This window comes from Rana temporaria, chromosome 1 (assembly GCF_905171775.1).
Source record: "Rana temporaria chromosome 1, aRanTem1.1, whole genome shotgun sequence".
Classification (NCBI taxonomy): domain Eukaryota; kingdom Metazoa; phylum Chordata; class Amphibia; order Anura; family Ranidae; genus Rana; species Rana temporaria.
The window spans coordinates 214,955,507-214,983,403 of record NC_053489.1 but is presented as its reverse complement, the minus strand read 5'-3'; the positions used below and the strand labels follow the sequence as shown (position 1 = coordinate 214,983,403).

Genomic DNA, 27,897 nt, shown 5'->3' with positions numbered 1-27,897 from the left:
GCTGACAGGCTCTGTAAAGGGAGAGAGCCGCAGCTGCGGGGGATTTCCACCCCTCCTTCTCCTCTTTGAGCTGAGCAGCTGGGAAACTAAGAAGAGAGCATTATGGGATAGATAGTCCATGATACCAGCAGGCCTAGGATGCAGCCCTGCAGCCCCCAACATGCCAAGCGGGAGGAGGAGAGAGGCAGACTGTGAGAACTTGAGAAGAGGAACCATGAGGCTGTCGGGTGGAGGGAGCCAGAGAGAAAGTGACAGTGATTTTACTAGGCAAGGTAAGAACTTAACTGGGGTGGGGGGGGTGTGCAGGGGGTGCAGGCTTCCATAGAGGTACAGTAACAGGACTTTATCACTGGCTGCTCCCACTCTGTCCTCTACTCCACCTGGCTGCTCCCACTCTGTCCTCCACTCCACCTGGCTGCTCCCACTCTGTCCTCCACTTCACCTGGCTGTTCCCACTCTGTCCTCCACCTGGCTGTTCCCACTCTGTCCTCCACTCCAACTGGCTGTTCCCACTCTGTCCTCCACTCCACCTGGCTGTTCCCACTCTGTCCTCCACTCCACCTGGCTGTTCCCACTCTGTCCTCCACTCCACCTGGCTGTTCCCACTCTGTCCTCCACTCCACCTGGCTGCTCCCACTCTGTCCTCCACTCCACCTGGCTGTTCCCACTCTGTCCTCCACTCCACCTGGCTGTTCCCACTCTGTCCTCCACTCCACCTGGCTGTTCCCACTCTGTCCTCCACTCCACCTGGCTGTTCCCACTCTGTCCTCCACTCCACCCGGCTGCTCCCACTCTGTCCTCCACTCCACCCGGCTGCTCCCACTCTGTCCTCCACTCCACCCGGCTGCTCCCACTTTGTCCTCCACTCCACCCTGCTGCTCCCACTCTGTCCTCCACTCCACCTGGCTGCTTCCACTCTGTCCTCCCCTCCACCTGGCTGCTCCCACTCTTTTTTTTTGGGGGGGGGGCAGCATTTCATTCTTGGTATCAGGCATCACAATGTCTTGAGCCGGCACTGGGGCCCGGTGAGGATGAAGAAAAAGCCCCGAGTGTTTGCCGCATCCGAGTACATTGTTAGCCCCGAGCGTCTGGGAGTCAGGACCATCTGATGCCGATGGTTGCCTAGTGCCGTCAGCGCCGAGTGTTACCGAGTACGGCCGAGTGCCGTACTCGGCGCTGGCGGCACTCGGGCACTTTCGGCATCAGATGGTCCTGACTCCCAGACGCTCGGGGCTAAAAATGTGCTCGGATGCTGCCCCGCCTTCTGGAGTCTGCAGCGCCAATGGCGGGACGTGTGACGTCCATCATAGGCGCTGCAGGCTCCACGGCGGGAATTACAATTCGGCTGCCGCACGGCTCTCCTCGGCTCCTCTGACTGCCAGTGCCTGCCCTGCTGTGACCGCACACCAACTTAAGGCTGAAGCTGCTAAGGTAGGTGACTCAGTGTGCTGTGGAGCCCTTACTGATCTTCAGTTGACCTAAATGAACATAAAAGCTGCAATACTGTTCACAATAAGAAATTGTTGGTCACAGAATTGCAGGTTTGTGATTAGATTGCTAACATTGCCAGTTTGATGTATCCGTAAGGTGTCCTGTGGGGGGAGAAAAACCCTGTATTCGAGTGAGAATTTTTATTTTTGTCCTTGTAGAAAAAATGGCAAAAAAAATAAAAAATCAGCAGTAATAGCAATAGTGGCAATGGTAAACGTCATACATTTATCTCTCTACAAACGTATTGAAGATTTCAAATACTGTGTCATTCCCACTATGTGAATCATATGTACGGTATTTGTCAGGATTTACTGAAGTATGCTAGCCTAGTCATTTTAACCACTTCAGCTCCAGAAGAATTCCCCCCCCCCTTCCTGACCAGAGCAAGTTTTGCGATTTCGGCACTGTGTCGCTTTAACTGACAATTGTGCAGTCGTGGGACGTTGCACCCAAACAATTTTTTTTAGTTTTATTTATTATATGGTTATTTAAATTTTTGTTTTGCTGTTCAAAATTAATATAAGCTGCTGCTTGGGTACGGTGCCACATGAGTGTAGTAATGTGTTGTTCAATGGCATTAGTTCATTTTTTTTTTGGAGGGGGGGGGCCCCATACAACATTTTGCTATGGGGCCCTGTGATTTCTAGTTACGCCCCTGGTTTAGTGCCCACAGAGTCGTCAACATCAGACATGTCTGGGATTACATTTTGTAACAATAGGATCTGAGGCAGCCTACATCCATAGAAGATCTGTGGTTAGTGTTCCAAGAAATTTGAAAAACCTACCTGCCGAGTTCCTTCAAAAACTGTGTGCAAGTGTACCTAGAAGAATCAATGCTGTTTGGAAGGCAAAGGGTGGTCATATCAAATATTGATTTGATTTAAAAAAAGTTCCAATGTCTGGAAAAAGCACCTGTGTCAATGCCTTGACATGTTTTATTTGTTTTGGTGATATGTATCTTTATTTTTAACTTCTTTAAAAAAAAAATCATGCTGACAATAGGGCAAGTGATAGAGCAATTCTGTAAATTTTGCCCCGTATTTTGTTACTTGTTGCTTTTCTAAACTGTTACATTGATCAACAATAAGGATTAGCCGAACAGTCCCCCCCCCCCCCCCTGTTCGGTTCACACCAGAACTTGCAAACAGGCAAAAAAAAAATAGTTCGAACACGCAAACACCGTTAAAGTCTATGGGACATGACCATAAAAAATCAAAAGTGCTAATTTTAAAGGCTTATATGCATGGTACGGTATTATCATAAAAAGTATTTGGGGATCTGGGTCCTGCCCCAGGGGACACGTATCAATGAAAAAAAAAGTTAAAAAAATCGCTGTTTTTTCGGGAGCAGTGATTTTAATAATGCCGATGTCCCAGAGAGCGAGAGAAGCGCCATTCAGTGGGAGGAGCATCTGTAGTGGGTTTTTTTTCGGTCCCCCGTTACCAATTCACATGAGGGGGTCAGGATCTGGGGGTCCCCTTGTTAAAGGGGGCATCCAGACTCCAATAAGCCCCCCGCCCGCAGACCCCCACAACCACCGAACAAGGGATGTGGGGATGAGGCCATTGTCCCTATCAACATGGGGACAAGGTGCTTTGGGGTCCAGACCCCAAAGCACCCTCCCCATGTTGAGGGAATGTGGCCTGTTAGGTTCAGGAGGGGGGAATTCTCTCATCCCTACCTCTTTTCCTGCGGCCTGCCAGGTTGCGTGCTCGGATAAGGGTCTGGTATGGATTTTTGGGGGGACAATTTAAAAAAATTGGCGCAGGGTTCCCCTTAATATCCATATCAGACCTGAAGGGCCTGGTATGGAATTTGGGGGGAACCCCACATATTTTTTTTTTATTTTGGTCCAGGGTTCCTCTTAATATTCATACCAGACCCAAAGGGCCTGGTGATGGACTGGGGGGGGGGGGAACCCATGCCGTTTTTTTCAATGAGTTTTATCTGTATTCCCGAGACCCGACAATTCATTACAGCCGCGATCAGTTTTAAATGACTTTTTTTCCCTTTTAGAAATTTCATTTTGCTGTGGGACTGTTCTAAACACGGGAAAATGCGTCACTTTACAGGCATATTATAGACGCCAACCAGGCACGAAATTTAAAGGAATATTTCACTTTTATTGTTTCACTTTAGCATTATTAAAATCACTGCTCCCGAAAAACACTTTTTATGATAATACAATGCATATAAGCCTTTACAATTATCACTTTTGATTTTTCATGTTATTCTCCCATAGACTTTTAAACGTTGTTCTGCGGCTTCCGAATTTGCCGCGAACACCGTAAATTGTTCGCTATTCGGCGAACACCCGATGTTCGTGTCAAACTTACTTTCAACTCGAACATCGTACTCATCCCTACTCAACTAGTGCTCTTGGCTTTTTTTCACATGGAGCGTAGTGCGTCCGGATCAGCAAGGGATTCATGAACAGTTCCCCTGCTGAATCAGAGCATAATGGGGTGGAAATTACAGCTCTATGGGCTGCTGGGTGTAAATGGACTCAGCTATCTGTTTACATCAGACTACCTCTCATCTGTCACGTTTACTTTTACAAAAAAAAGTAAAGAACAAAGTACCTTTTCTTTTCTTTTTTTATGGACCTGAACTGACTCAAGTCGATTTACATCTGACTGTCCATAGGGCTGCATGGAGCTTATGATCAGGTCTGCCTGAGGTAGATGAGATCAGAATGGCCATGTGAAAGCAAAGGTAACAATCTGCACATTTTACCAAGTGTTGATCTCTGGCACTTTATATTTGCTAAACTGTAAGATAGAAATATTATATAGAAATATTGCTATATATAGAAGACAACATTTTGTTATGTATTTTTCTATTGTATTAACCTGATGATGCTTTTAGGTGTTTAGTTGGAGACCCAGGTGGGCGCAGTTATGGGGATGTTGCATTTTTGGAGCACCACTCACTCCTAAATAACATTGCAAGTAAGAAGCTTCATCTCCGTCTTTTGAATAATAAACCATGAACGCTTTAATCCTTTAGCCCTCTTTTTTAAAACCTTCTGCTCATTCTTAATGCTAAGAGAACATAACATAGCACATGTTTTGCTATAGATATGGAATCTTCTGGTTGGGCTTTTGGCTATAGTGCTTCAGACTTTGAACTGTTGTGTCCTAATGGTGAAAGAGTCCCACTGACAGAATGGGAGACCTGTAATTTGGGTGTGATCCCACCCAATGTAGTGATGACACGCCCTGTAATTACTGCGAAGATCCAAGACTTTCTAATGAAATCGCAGGTAAGAAACCTTACACTAGTAATTCATACTTCATTGAAGAACTGGGTAGAGCTGAATAATTTGGCTAGTAATATTGAAAGGTTTAACCAGAACCCAACAAGATATAGATGAGGTATAAAGTAAAGATACAGACTACACATCTTGTAGAAGGTAATAATAGACACAGGCAAGTCAGAGTTGTAATATGTTAGCCTTAGATATAAATGCTGGTGTGTTTGTTACCTCTGTTGTTCATCAGAGCCAAAGAACATTGGGTTAATGTGTACAATGAGGTTATTTTTTGCATGTTTTTTACATTTGGGTGGGGGGGGGGGCAGAGTTGTCACTTGTAAACACAGAAACCAGACTTCTGTGTTTACAAGTGATTGTGGTGAGCAGGCACCAAAGGGTCTGAGCCAGAGGTGGTGGAACTGAGTTCCACCAAGTTCCCCCTGAAAAAAAGCCCTGTATATACACAATTTTCAGCCGAACAGGATGACAAACAGGCAATCGTCCAAAACCCCTGACTAGTGTCTATTGGATTGCATAATTGGTTGATTGAAATAAACACAGAAAAGATATTAAAGGATGAGTTCACCTTTTTTTTTATTTTTTTTATAATGCATATCTTTTTGTAGGTAAAAAAAATGTGCATTTATTATTTTTTTACACTGCAGCCTGTAATGCATTGCACCCACAATCAGCAAATTGTAGGTGCAATACCAGGATCCTGCAGACTCTCAGTACACCTCCGATATGGGCAGTGTCAAGGATCTCATACAGCAGATGCTCATTCTTATGCGCATATGCAGGATCATGAGCATGGAAGCCTAACAAGATGGGCAAGGACTAGAATGCGCACGCAGATGAGCATTTGCACATATGTGCAGGGCAGGCACACAGATCTTGGTGCCCAGCAGCCTATTTAATCTAAGAGTCTGCCTGGCCTTAGTGCTGGATTGTCTTTAGCTCTGGTTCCTGGTTCTTGAAAGCCTGCTAACCTTGTTCCTGACCTGGCTTTGTCTGGCACCGCTCTTGAAATACCCCTGCCTGTTATGTCTGCTGCTCGATTGTGTTACCGACCTTGGCTTGGATTTCTGACTATCTTCGCCTTGTGACTTGGTACCCTGCTGCCAGAATGTTACCGACTTCTGCCTGTTTCTGCTTGTTTGATCCTGACCCTGTACCTGTCTGCCTGACTGCTGCTGAACAAGGCTTGTGACCAGACTCCATACTACCACTTGAAGGACTCTTGTGTATTTCCAAGCTTCAGTTTACTACAACAGCTTCCTGACACCTGTGCCCTTCCACTGTTCTCGCAGTCCCTGTTTCCACTAAAAGGGGTGCTTGGGCAGGAATTGCGCAAAAGTCCACCCTTGTCCTCTCGGGCTCCACAGTCAGCTATGTAATAGGCATGTACTGTAGTTACTAATTTGCAGTAAGAATCAATAAACTATGAGAGCATTCACCAGCACCCTTTGCAGTTAATTGAAAACTACAAGCTGTCGGCTGCGATGGATGATGGTATTTGTAGTTCATTCAATTACAGAACTCTGTGAATGGATGAAGTGGCCACGCTGTTTTTACATTGTGACAGTGAGTATGGGGAGAAGATCTGTCACAGGGGGGGGGGGGGGGTTCGGGGGGAGAGGAGTTAGGAGCTGGGATATGTTACATGTCCCACCATAAGTACTAGTGGAACATGTAACAGGTTTAGATGGGGAACTTAGCCTTTAAGCATACCAGACAATTACCAGCAGCAAAATAATACATCCATTGGTAATCACAGTTGGTGGGAGAAAAAGGTGTAAGACATTTAAAGGCATTGTACACTTTCAAATGTTTTTGTTACTTTAACTAGATATCACTGTATTCCCTGTGCATTTGTTTGCCTTACCTTTAAATGATGTGCTTGCATGTTATGGCTGCAGTTTGTAGTGTCATGACTGATAAATGCCCCTTTATCCATGTATTCATTCACCTAGCTTGTCTCTATTTACAAAAAGGGACAGACAACTTATTGTTCTGGGTCATGGAGAATCCAGTCGATGTCTCATCATTTCCTCTGTGTTGCATCACAAATGTGGGAGTGCTAATGTGATGAAAACACATCTCTTCCCTTAATTTCTCTGCCTGCTTGTGCTTGTTTCAGATTGAATTACTAGCTCTCACCTTCAGAACACAAGCTTGAAAGACCCAGGAATTGTGGGACATATAGTTTCTTCAAAGTAAATGTCAGTTCTTAGACTAAAGACAGAGGTCAGGCATTAACCTGTGCATTGCTGTGTCACACATGTCATATGTTTGAAAACAAACAGAAGCTTCTGACACAGGAAAGTGAAGATTTACTCTACTATACCTTGTACGTACAGATCAACAAATGACACCATGAAACTACATGATCAATGCACATCTTATGCAAGTGAAAAACAAAAGGGGCAGGTAGGAAGGTTTATAATGCCTTTAAAATGGGAGTAAACTCCCTTGGTTAATTTTTATATATATAGGTAAGCCTATAATAAGGCTTACCTATTGGTACAGTAAATATCTCCTAAACGTGCAACGTCTTGGAGATATTTACTTGCGAAGCCACTGGTGACGTCAAACCTCATATGTGCTAACGCAACGGCATACCTCTGTTGTCCCTTCAGAGTCTTATGCCGTGAACAGCGGCTCCTGTGCGCATTCACAGGAGTGACGTCATTGTAGCTCGTTGGAGGGCTTTGTTTTAAGGTAAGTATCCCATAATGTGCTAGTATGCGATTTATACTGGCACACTTTTTTTCTCAGAAAATAGGTGCAGGAACTCAACCACGACCCCGTTCAGATTTCACAAACAGTAGACTGGTCTTAAAGGGGCATTAAATACCAGGATTGCATTACATACAGAGTGCAGAGTTCAGGGGGTTGCACACAGAGTGCAGAGCTGTCACTTGTAAACACAGAACTCAGACTTCTGTGTTTACAACTGATTGTGGTGAGCAGGCACCAAAGGGTCTGAGCCAGAGGTGGTGGAACTGAGTTCCCCCAAGTTCCCCCTGAAAAAAAGCCCTGCTGGCACATTATAACTTTGCCTTGCATGTTTAAAAAAATAAAATAAAATGGCAATTTACTACCAGTTTAAGTTTCCTTTAGGCCCCTTTCACATGTGCGGACCGTATGTCCGCATTTTTATCCATCCATTGCGGATGAAAACGGGACATACATTACACCCGTAATCACCCGCCTCCGCAATGATCCGATTTTTCGGATGGAAGAAAATCCTATTTTTCTTCCGTCTGGCGGATCGAATAGGGTGAACACGGATATACGGTTCGTGTTCATCCGATCCCCCATTGGGGAGAGCGGAGGAAAGACAGGGCGGTCCCTGCACAGTGTACGGGGACCGCCCTGTCAGCCGACGGCTCAGCTGGGATTTTACGGAGGATCCCCGCTGAGCTAAGCGGACACACGGAGGCGGATCATTACTGATCCACCTGTGTGAAAGGGCCCTTATACTAGTTAACGCTCTAATAAAAACTTGTATAGTTAATGCAAAATGAAATTAAATGTGACAAATAAAACACAACTATTTTGACTATGAAATCAAGTTTTAACTAAAGGCATAGCCCTCAAGTGGTTATAGATGTATTTACTTGCTGCCAGCTAATTGTCCATACCAAACTTCAGGAAATTATTGTACACATATATACAGCACTATGCTTTAAAATTAGAATAGCAAAGGCGTTTATCTGGCTTTTAGGTAAGTATAATCCTTAATCAGTATACCCATGAAATGATGATGCACAGATATTTTACATATTTGTTTCCCCTTTTCTTAGGAATTCCTAAAAAAAGATGAAGGCTCCACCTTTCAGCTCTTTAAAACAGTGAAACCTAATGAAGACGGGGATCTGCTTTTCAAAGATTCAACGTCTTGTCTTCTGCCAGTTGGACACCTTAGACTTCAGGATATCCTAGGAGAAAGTTTCATGCAGCTCGCTGACTCAGTTTTTAACTGCACAGATGCAGGTATTCAACTTTAAATAAAAACAAGTCCAGACACATTGCAGCTGATTTACTAAAGGAGTAGAAACTGTTCACTAAGCAAAGCTGATGCTCACTTAGGCTGGATTCACATCTATGCATTTTTAGTGCTTTTTGCATTTTGCAGATTTGCACTGCAGAACGTGTTCCATAGGAAACCATGTTAGATGGACTGTAGTGCAAATCTGCAAAATGCAAAAAGCACAAAAAATGCATAGGTGTGAATCCAGCCTTAGCTTAGTGAAAAAGGTAAAGCTGTATTTTCTTTAATGCTGTAATCACATGCATGATTGGGTATTTCAAAGGAAAAAGTGCTTCACTGATCAAGGTGAATATTCACTTTCCAAAGTCTCTCTTACTAGTAAATCAACCCCACTGTATTTAAATGTGTCCCTTGGTTATTAGTCTTGCTGCATTTTATTGCTTCAATCCCTTAACCGTTTTTGTGTCTGGGGCAGTTTTTAAATTTTTCACATTTCACAAATTAATCCCCAGTTATATATTATTTGAAAGCAGAGGCCATGAATAATAAAATGTTGGCAGTTGCAAATTTTTATGCTGCATACAGTATTTGGCAAATGTTTATCAACTGCATATTTTCAGTAAAAAGAAATACACTAAACTGCTATAAAAAATGTTAGTACACCCAAACACAATACAATACATAACATTTGGTAAAATATATAAGATGGGGTTACATTGAGTAAATAGATATCAAAGATCTCAAGCCCTAAAATAGTTTGTGCCCATAACATTTTACATAAATGATGCTTTAAAAGCCATTATAGATTATGGGCCTAGAACTATTGCTTTCACTTGGATGTTTGTGGAGATACATATAGTATATGCATAATTAATTACTGTTTAAGAACATGTGGCCTACACACGTGTTTGAGTTTGCACATGCATGAGGCAATAGAGTTGCCTTTAGTTTTTTTTTATTATTATTATTACTATTATATATTTATTTTTTAAACAATTTTATTTTCATCTAACTTTATTGCTACCAAACTAACTGTCAATCATGGGTAGGTGATCGGTTCTCTTTATGAAAACATCAGGGGTGTATTAGAACCCTAATGTCTCCCCTGTCCTCCACTCCAGCAGTTCAAGGAAAGACTTTGCATGACTAGCTGCTTACCTGGCTACAGTAGCTAGGGAATGAATGAACTGAAGCCAGATCTGATGAAATGCTCCTTACTGCTGGCTTCATTCATTGCAGAGGAGATCTGGAAATGGGTGTTCACCAACCCCTTCCCGCTCCTCACCTTGAAGAAGGATACCACTGTCCTGGGCACCCTGGAAGAATGTAAAAGCCCAGGAACTACAGCAGATGGTGGCAGAGGGGGTAGGAGACCCCCTGCAGTTGTGAGCTTGCTTTAAAGCGGAGGTTCACCCGTACAATATACTTTTTCCCCTTAGCTTCATGCTCGTTTTGTCTAGGAGAATCGGCTAGTTGTTTTAAAATATGAGCTGTACTTACGGTTTACGAGATGCATCCCCTCCGTCGCTTCCGGGTATGGGCTACGGGACTGGGCGTTCCTATTTTGATTGACAGTCTTCCGAGAGGCTTCCGACGGTCGCATCCATCGCGTCACGATTTTCCGAAAGAAGCCGAACGTCGGTGCGCAGGCGCAGTATAGAGCCGCACCGACATTCGGCTTCTTTCGGCTACTAGTGACGCGATGGATGCGACCGTCGGAAGCCTCTCGGAAGACTGTTAATCAAGAAGGAACGCCCGCTCCCGAAGACCCATACCCGGAAGCCAACGGAGAAGATGCATCTCGAAAACGGTGAGTACAGCTCATATTTTAAAACAAATAGCCGATTCCCCTAGACAAAACGAGCATGAAGCTAAGGGGATTGTTTAAAAAAATTGATTAATGGGTGAACTCCCGCTTTAACCTCTTGAAGTCTTCACTTCTGACCCCTCCTTACTATGCCTTCCCAACCCCCCTGCTGACCCCTTTATACTTTGCTGTCCTTATCACTGCCCCCTGTACTCTCCTGACCACCATTTACTTTGCCATGCTGTATCCCCCCATACTGTTACATAATTATATAGTTAGGTTGAAAAAAGACATCCAGTTCAACCATTAAAAAAAAAATATATATATATATATATATATATATATATATTATGCCATATACACAATTCTATACCCACAGTTGATCCAGAGGAAGGTGAAAAACACCAGCAAAGCATGATCCAATTTGCTACAGAATTGGAAAAAATTCCTTCCTGATCCCCCAAAAGGCAATCGGATTTTCCCAGAATCAACTTTACCTATACATGTCAGTACCCAGTTATATTATGTACATTTAGGAAAGTATCCAGGCCTTTCGTAAAGCACTTTACTGAGCTGGCCAGAACCACCTCTGGAGGGAGTCTATTCCACATTTTCACAGCTCTAACTGTGAAGAAACCTTTCCGCATTTGGAGATGAAATCTATTTTCCTCTAGACGTAAAATGTGCCCCCTTGTCCTTTGTGTTGACCGTAAAGTGAATAACTCAACACCAAATTCACTATATGGACCCCTTATATATTTGTACGTGTTGATCATATCCCCCTTAATCTCCTCTTCTCAAGAGTGAATAAATTCAGTTCCTCTAATCTTTCCTCATAGCTGAGCTCCTCCATGCCTCTTATCAGTTTGGTTGCCCTTCTCTGCACTTTCTCCAGTTCCCACATATCCTTTTTGTGAACTGGTGCCCAAAACTGAACTGCATATTCCAGATGAGGCCTTACAAATGATTTGTACAGGGGAAAGATGATATCTTTCTTTGGAGTCCATACCTCTCAATACAAGAAAGGACTTTGCTCGCTTTGGAAACCGCAGCTTGGCATTGCATGCCATTATTGAGCTTATGATGTACCAAAACCCCCAGATCTCCACTATGGATCCCCCCAGTTGTACTCCCCCTAGTATGTATGATGCATGCATATTCTTAGCCCCCAAGTGCATAACTCTACATTTATCAACATTAAAGAGGAAGTAAACCCTTGGTAATTTTTAAAATACACCTGCAAGAGAAAGGCATAATGAGCTAGTATGCACAGCATACTAGCTCATTATGTGTCCCTTACCTGAGATCGAAGCCCCCGAAGTCCACTTTGGTTCCGTCCACCGCCGCCATGTCCCCTGGAGCTTCTTCCTGTATTCGCCCCTCCGGCGCTGTGATTAGCCAGAGCAGCGATGACGCCACTCCCGCGCATGCACGTGGGACCGGCGGGTCTCTGCGCATGTGCGAAAACACGCCATTCACAAAGACGGCACCGCTCAGTGCGCCTGCGCCGTTGACAGCGGTGTCCGTTTTTGTAAAAATATCTTCTTAACCGTGTAGGTTAAGGAGATATTTCTTGCACTTACAGGTAAGCCTTAATCTAGGCTTACATGTAGGTGCAAGTTGTAACAGTGGGTTTACAACCACTTTAAACCTCATCTGCCATGTAGTCGCCCAATTAGACAGAGTATCGAGGTCAGCTTGTAAATTGTAGACATCCTGTAAGGACGTTATTCCACTGCATAGCTTGGTGTCATCTGCCAAGACAGAAATGTTACTTTTGATCTCAGACCCAATATCTAAAGATATTAAAAAGTAAGGGTCCCAGCACTGAACCTTGGGGTACACCACTGATAACCATAGACCATTCAGAGTAAGAATCATTAACCACTACTCTCTGAATTCTGTATTTTAGCCAGTTATCTATCCATTTACAAATTGATCTTTCCAAGCCTGTAGACTTTACCTTACATATTAGCCATGTGTGGGGAACTGTATCGAACACTTTTGCAAAATCCAAGCATACCACGTCCAACGCCACCCCTCTGTCCAAGGTTTTTCCTACCTCTTCATAAAAATAAATCAGGTTTGTCTGACAACTTCTGTCTTTCATGAATCCATGCTGTCTGTTGCTTAAATTGTTTTTTTTTCCAGCAAGAACTCGTCTATGTGGTCTTTTATTAATCCCTCCAGTATCTTCCCAACTATAGAAGTTCCCTTTTTAAATATAGGCACCACATTGGCCCTGTGCCAATCCAGTGATACTATTTCTGTCATTAATTACTCCCTAAAATTTTGATACAATGGCTTTAAATTACAGAGCTTAATTCTTTTAGGATCTGTGAGTGTATGCCATCTGGTCCAGGTGCTTTATCCACCTTTATTCTGTCGACATTTTTCTGGACTATATCACTTTTGAGCCATTGTGGATTTGGGGCTGTGTCACTACCACCCCCATTATAGACACGCGCTCCCCAATGCTCCTTTGTATACACAGAGCTGAAGAAAGTATTTCATAAATTAGCCTTTTCTTTGTCCCCAGTCACCCACTCTAGATTATTTTGTAAAGGGCATACATGCTCAGACCTGACCTTTTTACTATTAATATATTTGAAGATTTTTTGGGGGGTTTGTCCTACTATCTTTTGCAATCTGTCGTTCGTTTTGAATTTTTGCATCCTTGATTTCCATTTTACATATTCTGTTATATTCTTTGTAACATTTAAATGACACTAGTGTTCCTTCATTTTATATTTTTTAAAGGCTCTTTTCTTATAGTTTTTTTTAGCTTTTTTTTTACTTTGGCCGTGAGCCACAAAGGTTTTATTTTTAGCCTTTTAAACGTATTGCTCTCTTGAAATTAAGTGTTTTTATCTTTCCCGTATGAGATTTTTGCTTACAGTTAACATCAAATGAAATCATGTTATGGTCACTACTACCCAGGTGTTCCTTTATCTGAACATTAGTAATATGCTCTGCATAGTTTGAGATTACTAGGTCCAACAGGGCATCATTCCTAGTTGGAGCCTTAATAAACGGGACCATAAAATTGTCCTGTAATAGGTTTATATATTTTTGCCCTTTAACTGTCCCAGCAGTGCCATTACTCCAGTCAATTTCTGGGTAGTTAAAATCCCCCATTATTATCACCGTCCCAGCCCTTGCAGCCTTTTCCATCTCTGCAAAGAGCTGGGTTTCCACCTCCTCATTAACATTGGGCGGTCTATAACAAACTCCAATGATTAACTTTGAACTATGCACATCCATATGCAGTTCCACCCATAATGCTTTAGACTCATCACACTCTCCATCCACCATGTCCTCTTTCACACTCGCTTTGAGATCACTTCTCACATAGAGACAGACCCCTCCACCTTTCCTTTCTACCCTGTCTTTCCAAAAGAGTGCATAGCCAGGAATATTAATAACCCAGTTATGTGAGGAATGAAGCCAAGTTTCAGCAATACCGATTACATCATAGCTCTCCTGATGCACCAGAGCTTCCAACTCACCTATTTTGCTTGGCAGACTTCTGGCTTTGGTGAACAAACACTTTAATGCATTAATATATTTTGACTGGTCACATACTATCCTCTTGGGTGTTCTGAGATTGCAACTAGGACTTGCTACTATACTTACCTTGGGTTTATGTTCTTTGGTTACCCTGCCACTAATGCCCCTAATACTACCCTCTGGAATATGTTCTACGTTGACCAACTCTATCTCTGGACCCTCCCCCTCTTCGCCTAGTTTAAAAATCCTTCTAACTTTTTGGCCATCTTCATTCCCAGCTGATCTGCACCCTCCTCATTGAGGTGCAGTCCGTGCCTTCTATAGTACTGATTATCGACTGAGAAGTCGGCCCAGTCCTCCAGGAACCTAAACCGCGCCTTACTACACCAGCTCTTCAGCCACTTGTTTACTTCCCTAATCTCCCTCTGCCTTTCTGGTGTGGCTCGATGTACCGATGTTCTCAGGAATACCGGTAGTATTCATGAGAATACTACCTTGGAGGTCCTTTTTCTCAATTTAGCTCCCAAGTCCCTAAAATCGTTCTTTAGGACACTCTATCTGCCTCTGACTTTGTCATTGGTGCCAACGTGCACCATGACAGCTGGGTCTTCCCCAGCCCTTCCCAGTAATCTGTCCACCAGATTTGTGATGTGCCGGACACGAGCACCTGGTAGACAACATACAGTTCGGCGCTTCAGTTCTTTGTTACAGATTGCCCTCTCTGTCCTAAGAATTGAGTCCCCTACCACCAGAATCTGTCTTTCCTTTCCTTCCCCCCACTCTTCCCCTGGCAGTTAGGAGAGTCCCTCAGCTGTATCCTCTTGACCCCCTGTGCTCTGCCCTGCTGACCCCCAGTCCCCTAACCTACTGATGCCCAGTCCTCTTCCCTATTGACATTCAGTCCTCTGTCCTAGTGATGCACAGTCTTCTGCTCTAATGACCTCTGTACACTGCTCTACATCCCACTGACCCCTGTACACTGTCCTGTTGCCCCCTATCTTCTGTCCTGTCAACCCCTGTCCTCTGCCCTAATGTTCCCTATATACTGGCCTACATGCTACGGTACACTGCTCTACATCTTACTGACCTCTGTACATTGCAATACATCCTACTGACCTCTGTACACTGCCACACTTCCTTTTAAAACTTGTACACTGTCCTACATACTACTTCCTATTGTCCCTTGTACATTGCTCTACATACTACTGACCCTTGTACACTGCCCTACATACTACGACCTCTGTACACTGCCCTACATATTACTGACCCTTGTACACCGCCCTACATCCTACTGACCTCTGTACACCGCTCTACATCCTACAGACCTCTGTACACTGCCCTACATAATGACCTCTGTACACTGCCCTACATAATGACCTCTGTACACTGCCCTACATACTTCAAATCACACATGTAACTCTAAACTGGTAACCTGTACAACATTTTAAAACATCGCCTATGGAGATTTTTATGTACCAAAGTTTGGCGCCATTCCAAAAGTTAGGTATCTATTCACTCGGCGTAACATCATCTTTCACATTGTACAAAAAAATTGGACTAACTTTACTGTTTTGTTGTTTCTTAAATTAATGAAACTGCTTTTCTTTTTAAAATACGAATTTGAAAAATTCTTGCGCGAATACCGTGTCACATAAAAACTTGCAGGGATCGCCATTTTATTCCCAAGGGTCTCTGCTAAAAAACATGTAATGTTTGGGGGTTCTGAGTAATGATTAAAATATGATTTGTACATGTAGGAGAGGAGTGCCAGAATAGGCCCTGTATGGAAGTGGTTAATAAAATAAATAGGAGTTTAAAGTGGTTGTAAACCCTTACACACCACTTGTACCTACATGTAAGCCTATAATAAGGCTTACCTGTAGGTACCGTGAATATCTCCTGAACTTGCACCGTTCAGGAGATATTCACTGTATCAGCATGTGCCGACGTCATCAGCACATATGCACTGAAGAAACGCTTGTGCCATTTCTTTAGCTGCTGTGCCGTTACTGGAGGCTCCTGGGCGAATGCGTAGGAGCTACATCATTGTGGCTCTGGCGCATCCAATTCGTATAGCAAGAGAATATGATCGGCTTTCTATAGAGCCAGTTCACATATCTCCGGGGTTGCTGCAGCACGCACTGCACAGAAACGCTGTGCATCTTTGGCTCAGTTTCAGGATCAAATTCAGGCACAGATTCGACCCTGTTTCGTCCCTGAAACGGAGAACAGGGACACACAGCATTCCTGTGCCATCTGCAGCTGATTTGGGTTCTGTGGTTACATATAGGGGTGGAGCTATAACACATGTATGCTGCCATGGACTGATATCAGGAAAGCAAAATTACGATATTTGATACAATTTAAAAAAAATCTTGCCCTAAGATAAATTCTAACAATTCATAATTTATTTTTGCAGGTATCTTGGATTTCTGTAATACGGACATTTGTGCCGACACAAGAAATGTGTATGCTTAATCCAATGTTATACGGCTGGAATAATTTGGCTTGTAAACTTCCATGTTAAAACATATTGCAATCATTTTTGCATTGTTCCCAACTGTAAGACTAAATGAATAGTAAACATTTCAAAATCTGGTTAATAGAATGATAGAAAAATACATAAGAGACATCACATACATGAGATTTTTATAATTTATGTATTGGATTCTAGACCTTGCTGAGATTTGTAAAATGAATGTACTAAAAATGGTCATTTCCATGTACGGATAGTGCCATTGCCGACTTGGTTTTAAAAGTGCAAACCTTGAAGTTATCATTTTTGCTTTGGATTGAGTAGAGAAGAGTTAAAAGTCTCTACTGTGTTCTTTTTTGCTGCTTGTGTTCCACTGGGAGGATTTCTCTTCACTTATGACCTGGAAATATAGCAGGAAATTATAGAAAATCCCACCAAATTGTTAGACAGTTACCACTGGAACATGTGTGCCCATTGAAAGAATTCCCCCCATCACTTGTTCTTATGCAACTTACTTTTTTTTTAGCACACTTTAAGGACTAATAGTACATACCTAACCTGAAAAAAAATAAGCTGCCACTCATGCCTTGCATGCTTGTTCCAGGGTTAGGGACTCACTAAAAAATTGATTCACACCTGTACAATCATGTGTATTACATTATGCTTTAGCATGCATTAAAAAGAATAAGCTGCCAGGGCACTGGAGAAAAAAAATAATTTTTTTTTTAGCAATGCAGCACATCAAAACACATTATAGTGTGTTACTGTGTGTTGTGGTGGGCTGCAACACACATGTATTGGGGTACACACTAATGCACATAATGTACATTAAGGACATACACACAATCTTTGTTAATTATATCTTATGAGCATTAATCTCAACAATATCAGATTCAGCCAGTATTCAAAAACAGCAGTACCCGGCTCAAAGCCTGTTTAAATTAGTGGTGCAACGAAAGGAAAACTCTGGACCGAGACCAAAAAATTCAGGATGCAGTTACTGAAAACTGAAACGGACAGTTTAAATTTAAAGTTAAAGGGGTTGTAAAGGTTCGTTTTTTTCCCCTTAATGCTTCCTATGCACCAAGGTGAAAAAAAAAACTGGCAAGGACCGCCCCCCCAAGCCCCCCCCCCCCCCCCCGTTTTACTTACCGGTGTCCAAATCTGCTGTACGCGTCCCCCAGCGTCCTCTTCTCTTCGGAGTCTGGCCGTTAATTGGCTAGATTGATAGCAGCGTAGCCATTGGCTCACGCTGCTGTCATTCACATGCAATGATATGGTGCACTGGGGGGCGGGGCCGTGCGATACAGTCGCAGCTATGCCCGCCGGCTGTATCATGGGAGCGCGCCCGCAAGCTAACCCCCTTGGGAGAGCGCTTCCCATGAAGGGATTTAGCGGATGCGGGGAGGAGCCAAGACAGCTGCCAAGGTACCCCAGAAGACCAGGATTGGGGCCACTGTGTGCAAAACGAGCTCCACAGTGGAGGCAAGTATAAGATGTTTGTTATTGTTTTTAAATGTGTCCCTTTAATCAATATGGCTGGTGAAGTCAATGGGACATGATTTTGCATTGATGTCAATGGGATGCAGCATGCCATTATCAGCACCTTTTCTGTCAGCAAAATGCAGATAACCCTAATTTCGGCTGCCGATAGGCTGGTGCATCCTTAATATAAATGCCACAAATCAATGCAGCTCTGCTCTTCTTTTGTTATTGCAAGCACCTGAATTAGACTTTGTATCAACCTCTTGCTGTCCAGAGCTCACAGAGCATTTGGGAGAAGCCAGAAAAGTAACTAAAATCTAATTTTCTGATCTCATCAGTGTGTGGTTTGCCTTTTCAATGTCCAGACACAGGGTGGCGAGGAGACCTGTAAGGTAATCTGACACAGCAAAAAAAAAAAAAACGGGGGGGGGGGGGGGGAGATCAGCTATCCCCTGACAAACAGGACTGTATAGTGAGGCAAAGCATCATAAATCCCAAGTCTGGATAAACAAAAACACAAATCCTTTAGCAGGTAATACACCTCCCAATATATGCAATCCTTCTGTATATATATATATATATATTTAAAGCATATAAAAATATTAACTAGTAAATTTCTGCGTGAGGAGCCCAAGGGTGGCTTCACACTGCCCTGATGCGCTGTGACCACAGCACAGGTGCAGCATACCTGCAGTTTGGTGCAGGTTAGCTGAGCTTTGCCATAGAACATATTATGCAGAGTGTTTTTTTGAGTTTTACAAAAGCGCATCAAAACTCCTGCATGCAACTAACCTGCACCAAAACAACAGGTAGGAATAAATCATTTCAAAATGGGACATTTTTCCTGTTATTTGTATTGCAATCGTTTTATAATGCTACATAAAATGTAATAATGCTGCACTGTGAAACTGAACCATCAGTAACGTTATCTGATGTGATTATGCCAATTCATTGCGAACAAAAAAAAAAAAAAATCATAATATGGCAGCTGGCAAATACAGCTATAAATGTTATAAATCCAAAATAAAATTATACTTAAATACAGCTTGTGGACTTGTACTGTAAATGAAGTATGCCAAGTAAATGCATGTCCATGTGCCAGCAGAAAGACAGAACTGTTATACCTGCAGCCGGTAAAAAAAAAAAAAAAAAAAATTCCAGTTGATAATTGTAACACATTGCTAAATTTGAGGAGAGGTGTGTAATTTTTTGCTAGCTGCAATACAATTTATATACAATGGATGATTTCTGTAATGTAAAAAAAAAAAAAAGATTATATATGAGACAAAGAAATCATTTCAGAACTTTTTCCACCTTTAATGTGACCTATAAAACTATACAACTCAATTGAGAAACAAACTGAAATCTTTTGGGGGTGGGGGGGTTTGGGGTGAGGAAAAATAAAAAAATTATATAAAATGTGGTTTCAGACGTGTACACACCCTCTTATAAAACTGGGGATGTAGCCGTGTTCAGAATTAAGCAATCACATTCAAACACATGTTAAATGGGAGTCAGTACACACCTGTCATTATTTAAAGTGCCTCTGATTAACCCCAAATAAAAAAGGACAGCTGTTCTAGTAGGTCTTTCCTAACATTTTCTTAGTCGCATTCTACAGCAAAAGCCATGGTCCGCAGAGAGCTTCCAAAGCATCAGAGGGTTCTCATTGTTAAAAAGGTATTAGGGTACAAAAGAATTGCCAAGGCATTAGATATACCATACAGTGACATTACCAAGAACTGGACGACCCTCCAAAATTGATGAAAAGACGAGAAGAAAACTGGTCAGGGAGGCTGCCAAGAGGCCTACAGCAACATTAAAGGAGCTGCAGAAATATCTGGCAAGTACTGGCTGTGTGGTACATGTGACAACAATCTCCCATATTCTTCATATGTCTGGACTATGGGGTAGAGTGGCAAGATGAAAGCCTTTTGTTATTGGGTAAAACATCCAAGCCCAGCTAAATTTTGCAAAAACACATCTAAATTCTCCCAAAAGCATGTGTGAAAAATGTGTTATGCTCTGATGAAACCAAGGTTGAACTTTTTACCATAATTCCAAAAGATATGTTTGCTGTAAAAACAACACTGCACATCACCAAAAGAACACCATGCCCACAGTGAAGCATGGTGGTGGCAGCATCATTCTTTGGGCCTGCAACAGAGGCCTTAGTGAAGGTAGAGGGAATTATGACCAGTTCCAAATACCAATATTGGCACAAAACCTTCGGCCACTTTCACACTGAGGTGCTTTTAAACTGCCAGTAAACACACTGAGCGCTTTTGAAGAGCTTTCCATTCATTTCAATAGAGAAGGGGGTTTTTCACAGCCCTGCCAGCACACTGCGAAAGCATTCATTGATTTTAATGGAACTACGTTTTTGTGAGCTTTTTAGGCGCCGTTTTTAGCGTGATAGCACCTGAAAAGCGCCTCAGTGTGAAAGTGGTCTTCAGATTTTCATTCTAAAACTGAAAATGAAGAGGAACTTCATCTTTCAACATGACAAAGATCCAAATCAACAAAGGAATGGCTTGACCAGAAGAAGATTAAAGTTTTGGAATGGCCGAGCCAGAGCCCAGACCTGAACCCAAATGAAAATCTGTTTGGTGATCTGAAGAAAGCTGTGCACAGGAAATGCCCTCGCAATCTGACAGGATTTGGCATGTTTTTGCAAAGAAGAGTGTTGCCAGGTCAAGATGTGCCATGCTGATAGACTCAAATCAAACCCAAAAAGACTGAGTGCTGTAATAAAATCAAAAGGTGCTTCAACAAAGTATTAAGTTTAGCGGTGTGCACACTTATGCAACCATACCATTTTAGTTTTAAATTTTTAGTTCCCTCCACCTAAAAGATTTCAGTTTGTTGTTCAACCGAGTTGTACAGTTTATAGGTCACATTAAAGGAAAGGAGTTCTGAAATGATTCATCTTTGTCTCATTTCTTTTATATCCACTGTACATGAAGTGTAGATATTTTGCAGGTACCAATCAGTTTAGGACCTGTGTAAGGGGGCTTCGGACTTGCGTGTATGTTATTTGTTTGGGGAGCTGTATGTACATGGTGCTCTATACCTGCAGCGCAAACACTGTGAAGCTTACTTCACACTTTGCTGCAATGCTCTATCCTTATACATTTATATCGATTTTTAAATCCATAAATAAAATGAAAAGTAATCAAGTGTTGAATGAAAAGGCCTGGCCTGGCTCGCAGTCTCTGCTCCAATTCATCCCAAAGGTCTTTTATCGGGTTGAGGTCAGGACTCTGCCACAAACTCACTCATCCATGTCTTTATGGACCTTGCTTGTACAACATTAGTGCCTAACCTCACAAATGCTCTTCTGGAAGTTTGGTCAAACATTCCCATTGATACACTCTTAAATCTTGTGGACAGCCTTCCCAGAAGAGTTGAAGCGGTTATAGGTACAAAGGGTGGGCCAACTCAATATGGAACCTTATGGACTGGGATGCAATTAAAGTTCATGTGCGTGTAAAGGCAGGTGTCCCAATACTTTTGACAATAGTGTATATGATGCATTAAAAAAGCTAGCCCAGACATATCTGTTTATCACTGCCAAGCGAACAATAGCGAGGGCCTGGAAAAAAACCTTCTGTTTCATTCCCAGAGGTCAAGAATACCCCGACGACCCTTATGATCCATGAAAAGATGTCTCCCATGCTAAATTCCTTAAGGTATGGGCCCCGTGGTGGTCCTATACACTCCCTAGTTTGTCCTCACTTCCAGCCTGAGGGTTCTTCCTTCCTTTCTCCTTCTTTGCTTCTGAGATTTTTGCTTGTTCTGCTCTATTCCTCCCCTCTTTCTCCCTTTGTTGTGCGTGTTTTTACGGTTGTTTTCTTTGTTATTTTCTCTCTTCTTTCATTATTATTATTATTATTTTTTTTCATTAATTTTTCTTTCGCCCCCGTTTTTGCGGATAACTCGCCCCCCCCCCCTTTACCTACCTTGGCCCCTGGGTCTTCAGGCTCAGGCATAACGCACTGCCCCCCGGCCCCGACTGGAGAGACGGTGGTAATTAAATAGTTCCCTTATAGTATATATTCTATTATGTGCACTTATGTTTTATGTTCATATCACCTGCGTGGGAACTTGTCTGTTTTTCCCCCTTTTTTTTATATATTTCAATAAAAAACATTGTACCAGAAAAAAAGCTAGCCCAGAATAAACCAGCATCTTTGCACTTTACACAACCTGTAGAATATTTTAGACCCCCCCCCAGAATGCATAACATTTTAAACAACCACTTTGTGTAGATTTTCCTTGCATTAATACACAAACTATTTTTACAACAAAAATTACACAACACTTTGGGCTTCCAATAGACTTCTTTCAAGTGCAGAGAAAAATGAGTAAACTTTAGAAAAGGCGGTCCCCACAGGTTGTAAACACTCTTTGCAGTTTACTAAAAGATAAATAAAAGTATCATCTACTTTATGTAGTAGAATCTCAGGATTTTGTTCTAGCCTATTAGAAGCACAAATGTCTTAAAGCTAATACAGCACTAAAACAAGACGTGGCAAAGCCATTTTAGTAAGCTTTTCAGACACACAACTGTAATAATGCACCTCTAAAAGGTGTGAGACAAAAACAGGATTACAGAAGCTTGTGCACTTTTTATAATAAATATCATAAATATCAATCACTTGATTAAGAGCAGCTTTAAAATTTATTCAAGATCCATAACTTAACATAACAAAAATGCACAAACAAACTTATCTTAAATTCACAGAAAGTGCAGTGTATGGAGTACGTGTCAAAAGCGCACACTGCTTATCACTATCAGGCAGAGAGGAAATAAAAGCGTTTAACCCTCACAACAGCAGTCAGCAAAAGTTAAAACACCTAAAATTGTGGCCTTTATTAAAGAAGTGCAGTGGGTAGAAAAAAAAAAAAAAAAAAAGAAGTATCCAATATATACATAAAAGAGCCAGCACTGTATGGAGAAGATTTCACCAAATATGTGTGCCATTTAGGCTTGGGTAGTGCTGGCAAGGAACACACAATTAATGGAAGAAAAAAAAATAAAAATAAATAAAAAGGAAAAATACAAAACACTCTCCAGCCAAAAGTATTTAGCAGGCAGGAGTTGATTCAACAAAATTGTTTAAAGCCTTGTACATTAATAGCAGAACAGCACAATGTCACAATTGTGGCCAGTAGCAATCAGAATGTTTGAAGTATACCATGGCATTTCTGCCAGAGTAGTGCATTTAAGAGTCTGGTCATTCTCACAGGCTATGCTAAAGCTGGCCATACACTGATCGAAACTTGGCCAGTCCAGCAGGAACCGTCCGAATGTCCATCAGTGTCTGGGCTCCCCTCTCCCATTCAACAGGCGTCATTTGTTTCATCGACTTCTGTCAAAAGGGGTACGTTGGACATTTTCCCCATCAATTGGCAGCTGTGACCTGTTTTGTATGGATGGAGGACCCCCCCCCTCCCCCGTGGCTTTAAAAAAGCCATCTTTAATTTAAAGTCCTCATGCACAGTAATGTGCTTCAGTTTTATAAATGAAAAGTTTCAAATTGTCACTCCTCCCAACACAGATACATTAGCTGTGGCTGGACACAAGGACAGACTCATCCACTGACTTTTTATACCTCTACGGGACTCCAGCAACGAGATCCAAGAGCACAGGTCCACAACTCTAATCATCTTTTGCAGTCATGACAAAAAAAAAAAAAAAAAAAGGATTCCATGCTTGCTGGATATTATTTTACATGATGAAGAATGTGGCAGGTGGGGCAAAACTATGTTGGGGAAAACAGCAGATTTTAGTAGGAAGGTCTCACCAATAAAATCCCTGAGACTTAGAAACCGGCACATGATTCGCTTTGTCATTACCCATCCAAAACCGAAATAACAGTTTTGAGCGAGTTGAACCTTTATTACAGAAAAATCCTGCCACATCAACAAACAGCTTGTTACCTCCATCGCAATGCCAAATATAACAGAGTCCTGTTTATTTTTACATGGAAAAACTAGAATATTTATATATCTAGATAGAGACACAATCTCAGTAAGTGCATTAATGCCATCCTTCGCTTTCCAGTGCAAGTTTAAAATATTCAGAGTGCCACAGTCCCAAACGAACATGCACAGAACTTAGAAAGCAATAATCCATTCAATTTTTAAGTCTCCACAATATTGTATATGAAAGACTGCGGTCATTTGAATGGGACATAAAAAATATATATTTAATTATATTAAAATAATTAAAGTACACACAATATTCTCTAATAGTCTGGGACATCCTTCAAACATTGAGTGATGGAAATTAATGTCCTCTCACCAATAACTTCATTCAACATGAACATTTCTAATTCTTAAAATTCATGTACATCCTTCAGCAAATCAGTCTTGTCAACTGGGCTTTTCAGCAGCAGCTGATCCACTTTCTACGGCCTCCTGCTCCAACAAAAAGTTTTCCAGGTCCATTAGTTTCTGTATGAGAAGTGCATCCATTTGAACACCTTCCACGGCAGCTTTCCGCCCCCTCTTGCAGGAGGTCATGACTCTCACTTTGCCCTTTGCCCTCTTTGGCCTGGGCACTGTACAGTCTCTAAACTCCAGGATGCGTTTTCTCTTTGTCTGAGACACGGACACCAAAACACCATTTTTTTCTTTGGGTTCTTCAAATATTGTTTCAAGGCTCCTAAAGGGAAATCATACCAAGACATCAAAGGATGTACACAGAAAAACAAAAAAACAAAAACACACACAACAAGAGGATAAACACAACCATACTGTGTATGTTGTGAATAAAGTCAATTATGTTCAGTTTCTAGCCACTTAATCTTATAGCACGGACAGCACAGTGGCTGAGTGGTTAGCACCCTGTCAAGCAGCACTATAGTCGTTGGGTCGAATTCCAGCCATGGCACTACCTGTGTGGGTTTCCTTTGTGTACTTCAGTTTTCTCCCACACTCAAAAAAGACATGCTGAACTACACTCTAGAATCAGGGACGTTAAAAGGATGGAATACATGACAGCTTCCCTGAATAACACTCTCGATACCCACAACCAGGTATGGGAACTATGAAATGCGCTGGAGGCCCTGATCGCATGATAACCCCCGTTTGGGGGGGGGGGGGGCGGCATGGTTGGGTATCCCGGGCTGTGGGGGGGGGGGGGGGGGTTTTGGGGCGGATGGTGGACCTATCTCCTCTTTTTTTCTCCTTCACTCTTTACCTCTCTTTCTATACTTTTCTCCACTTTCACTGAATGTCTTTTACTTCTTCACTATACCCTATATTCCTTTGGTCGCTAAGGCACACTGTGGCAGGCTGGATTCTGTGATGATATAGACACTTGGCCCTATGTTAACCAGTTTGTATTTTGCATTGACCTATCTCAGTGATGGCGAACCTTGGCACCCCAGATGTTTTGGAACTACATTTCCCATGATGCTCATGCACTCTGCAGTGTAGTTGAGCATCATGGGAAATGTAGTTCCAAAACATCTGGGGTGCCAAGGTTCGCCATCACTGACCTATCTTATGCTCCAGTTGTATTACCGACAACTTTGCTTGTTCCTCCTAGTGCTGCCTCTTTACAATGCTATATGTGCTTTTATGTTTTTTTTTTTTTTCCCCTTGTCCTTTTTTTTTGTTTTTCCTTTGCCTGGAAAATGTTGAAAATTCAATAAAATTAAAGTTTAAAAAAAAAAAAAAAAAACCACATGCTGGTGGTAGGTGAATTGGCTCCTGTCGAAATTGTCCCTAGTATATGTAAGGATAAGCGTTAGGGACCTTAGATTGTAAGCTTCTTGAGGGCAGGGACTGATGTGAATGTGCAATAGATGTGTAAATTGATGGAGCTATACTCATAGCCTTCCCCAGGGTATTCTGTGTGTACTGCATATACAATATAATATTGTCTGCGTACAGTCCAATCTGTTCTAAACGGTCACCCATTTCTATCCCCTGATATCCTTCAGACTGCCGAAATCGTAGGGCCAATGCCTCAATAGTAATGGCAAATAAGAAAAGATAACGGACACCCCTGCCTAATGCCCCTAAATAAATTAATTGCCGGGGTCAGTATTCCATTAATCAATAACTTGGATCGTGGGTTTACATATAGTATTTTTACCCGCTATTTAAATCCATTTCAGAGCCCAAACTTCCCCAGTGTTGCCTGTAAAAATCTCCACTCTACAGAGTCAAATGCCTTGGCTGTATCAAGAGATGCCAAGACCCCTGTCTCTGGAATTTACTCAATCTGTGCTACCAGTTGCGTTCTACGAATATTTATCGATGTTGATTTACCAGGTATAAAACCTGTCTGATGATCTGTGTGTACTATAGAAGACCATTTGTGGTATTTAGCATGCAACAAAAACCTAGTTGAACTTTCTTTTAAAGGTGTGCATTTTGACAGCAACTGCATGAACAAACATTTGCATATGTTTCAAGGGATATCAGGACAATATACTCAACTTTGCTTTAACTTACCGAGCTGGTGGGGGAGATTTGTAATTTTTGTTGGTATAAATATCCTCCAGACTGAATTCTTTCTTGTTTATTCTAAAAATGTAATATAAAAACGTTAAAATCAGGTCACAAATGTAAGCAGCAAAAGCAGCACCAATAGTGGATAACCATCCCATACTGAGCAAGCCCTGATTTTTGTTTAGAATTTTACAACCCCTATTGCCAAGTCACCAATTACAAACCATACCTTTTCCTCACAACATCTGCAATGTACCTACACGTTATCTAGGAATCATACCCGATCACCACATGCCTACTATGCTTCATATCTTTATGGTCACAAAATCAATGTCAACAAGGTCCCATTCATGTCACAGTTTACAAGAGTAATCACTTTATGATACTTGGATGCCACCCACTCATAGAAAAACAGTACTATCTAGACTCACTAAGCGGCCATTTTGCTACCTACACTTTGGAAAAAACAAAGCTGCACAGGTTCAGCTGTCTGCAAGAGAGCAGTTTAAAATGCTGCTATCCCACTGTATGTCAAACATGCATCTTCTTACCGTTTGGGTTTGGGCAGACCCATTGGGGTCAGATTTGGGTCAGGCTTTGGAATAGTTTTACGAATTCGAATCTGAGAGACTCGCTGAGGCTTCCGTTCACCCTCTTTCTGGAAAGGAAGAAAAAATAAAATAAATAAAATAACACTACACATTATGGCCCCTTCACTACAACCCTGGCTGGTGGTTGTGGGAGTTCTGCAGGCGGAGGGCTCATTGGAATCTGGAAGCCCCCCCCCCCATGTATCCCTTCTCATTCAGCAAAAAAAAAAAAAAGTCCACTCCTGCTGTCTGACAGTTGATAAATATCCGAGGGGGGGGGGGGGGGGATACGACGCGACACACCCAGGCCTGAGATCCACAGCCTTCTCCACCATGCCGGCTACTATTGAAGTGTCATCCTGGGTTGACTGATCCTGTCTACTGACAAGCAAGCACATTACCCGTTTTATGATGCAAGTTCTCATTTGGAGGTTTTATTAAAGCTTACTACTAATACTACATTTAGTTGGCGCCCCCTTGTGTCTTTACTACATAAAATAGATTGTAGCCTGTCATTTTTGTGGAGCTGCCAACTATATGTGCCATTTTGGCCCTATATACAGAAAATTGCTGGATTACTCTATGGACATATTGGACTTTACAGCAATTAAATAATATTGCCTCCTTGGAGAGATTATGCTATTCACGCCCCTATTGCACCATATCATTTTTACATAAATAACTCAGATTCAGGCCTGTTTTTAATGCAGTGCTGCCTGAGGGCTCAAAGATCACAGGCATGCAATACTGCATTTTTTTTGCCCTGTCCCCTTCGCACAGAGATTTCTCCAGATTCTCAGGATCTTTTGCCAT

The 27,897-nt window shown here is 42.1% G+C and overlaps 1 protein-coding gene and 1 pseudogene across 1 annotated transcript in view; one reads left to right on the top strand and one right to left on the bottom strand.

Moving 5' to 3' along the window:
- LOC120942738 overlaps positions 1-16,826 on the top strand; it is a 61,403-nt pseudogene extending 44,577 nt beyond the window's left edge.
- A 5,857-nt stretch (positions 16,827-22,683) lies between these two features.
- The window catches only part of PRR14L (proline rich 14 like), a 28,657-nt gene continuing 23,443 nt past the window's right edge, over positions 22,684-27,897 (bottom strand). Inside the window, exons 7-9 of the mRNA XM_040349673.1 lie at positions 27,046-27,152; positions 26,498-26,569; positions 22,684-24,695 (exon numbers count right to left, since the gene is read on the bottom strand). Coding sequence (XP_040205607.1) covers positions 24,404-24,695; positions 26,498-26,569; positions 27,046-27,152 — 471 coding nt within the window. The 3' untranslated portion in view covers positions 22,684-24,403. The remainder of the gene's footprint in view (positions 24,696-26,497; positions 26,570-27,045; positions 27,153-27,897) is intronic.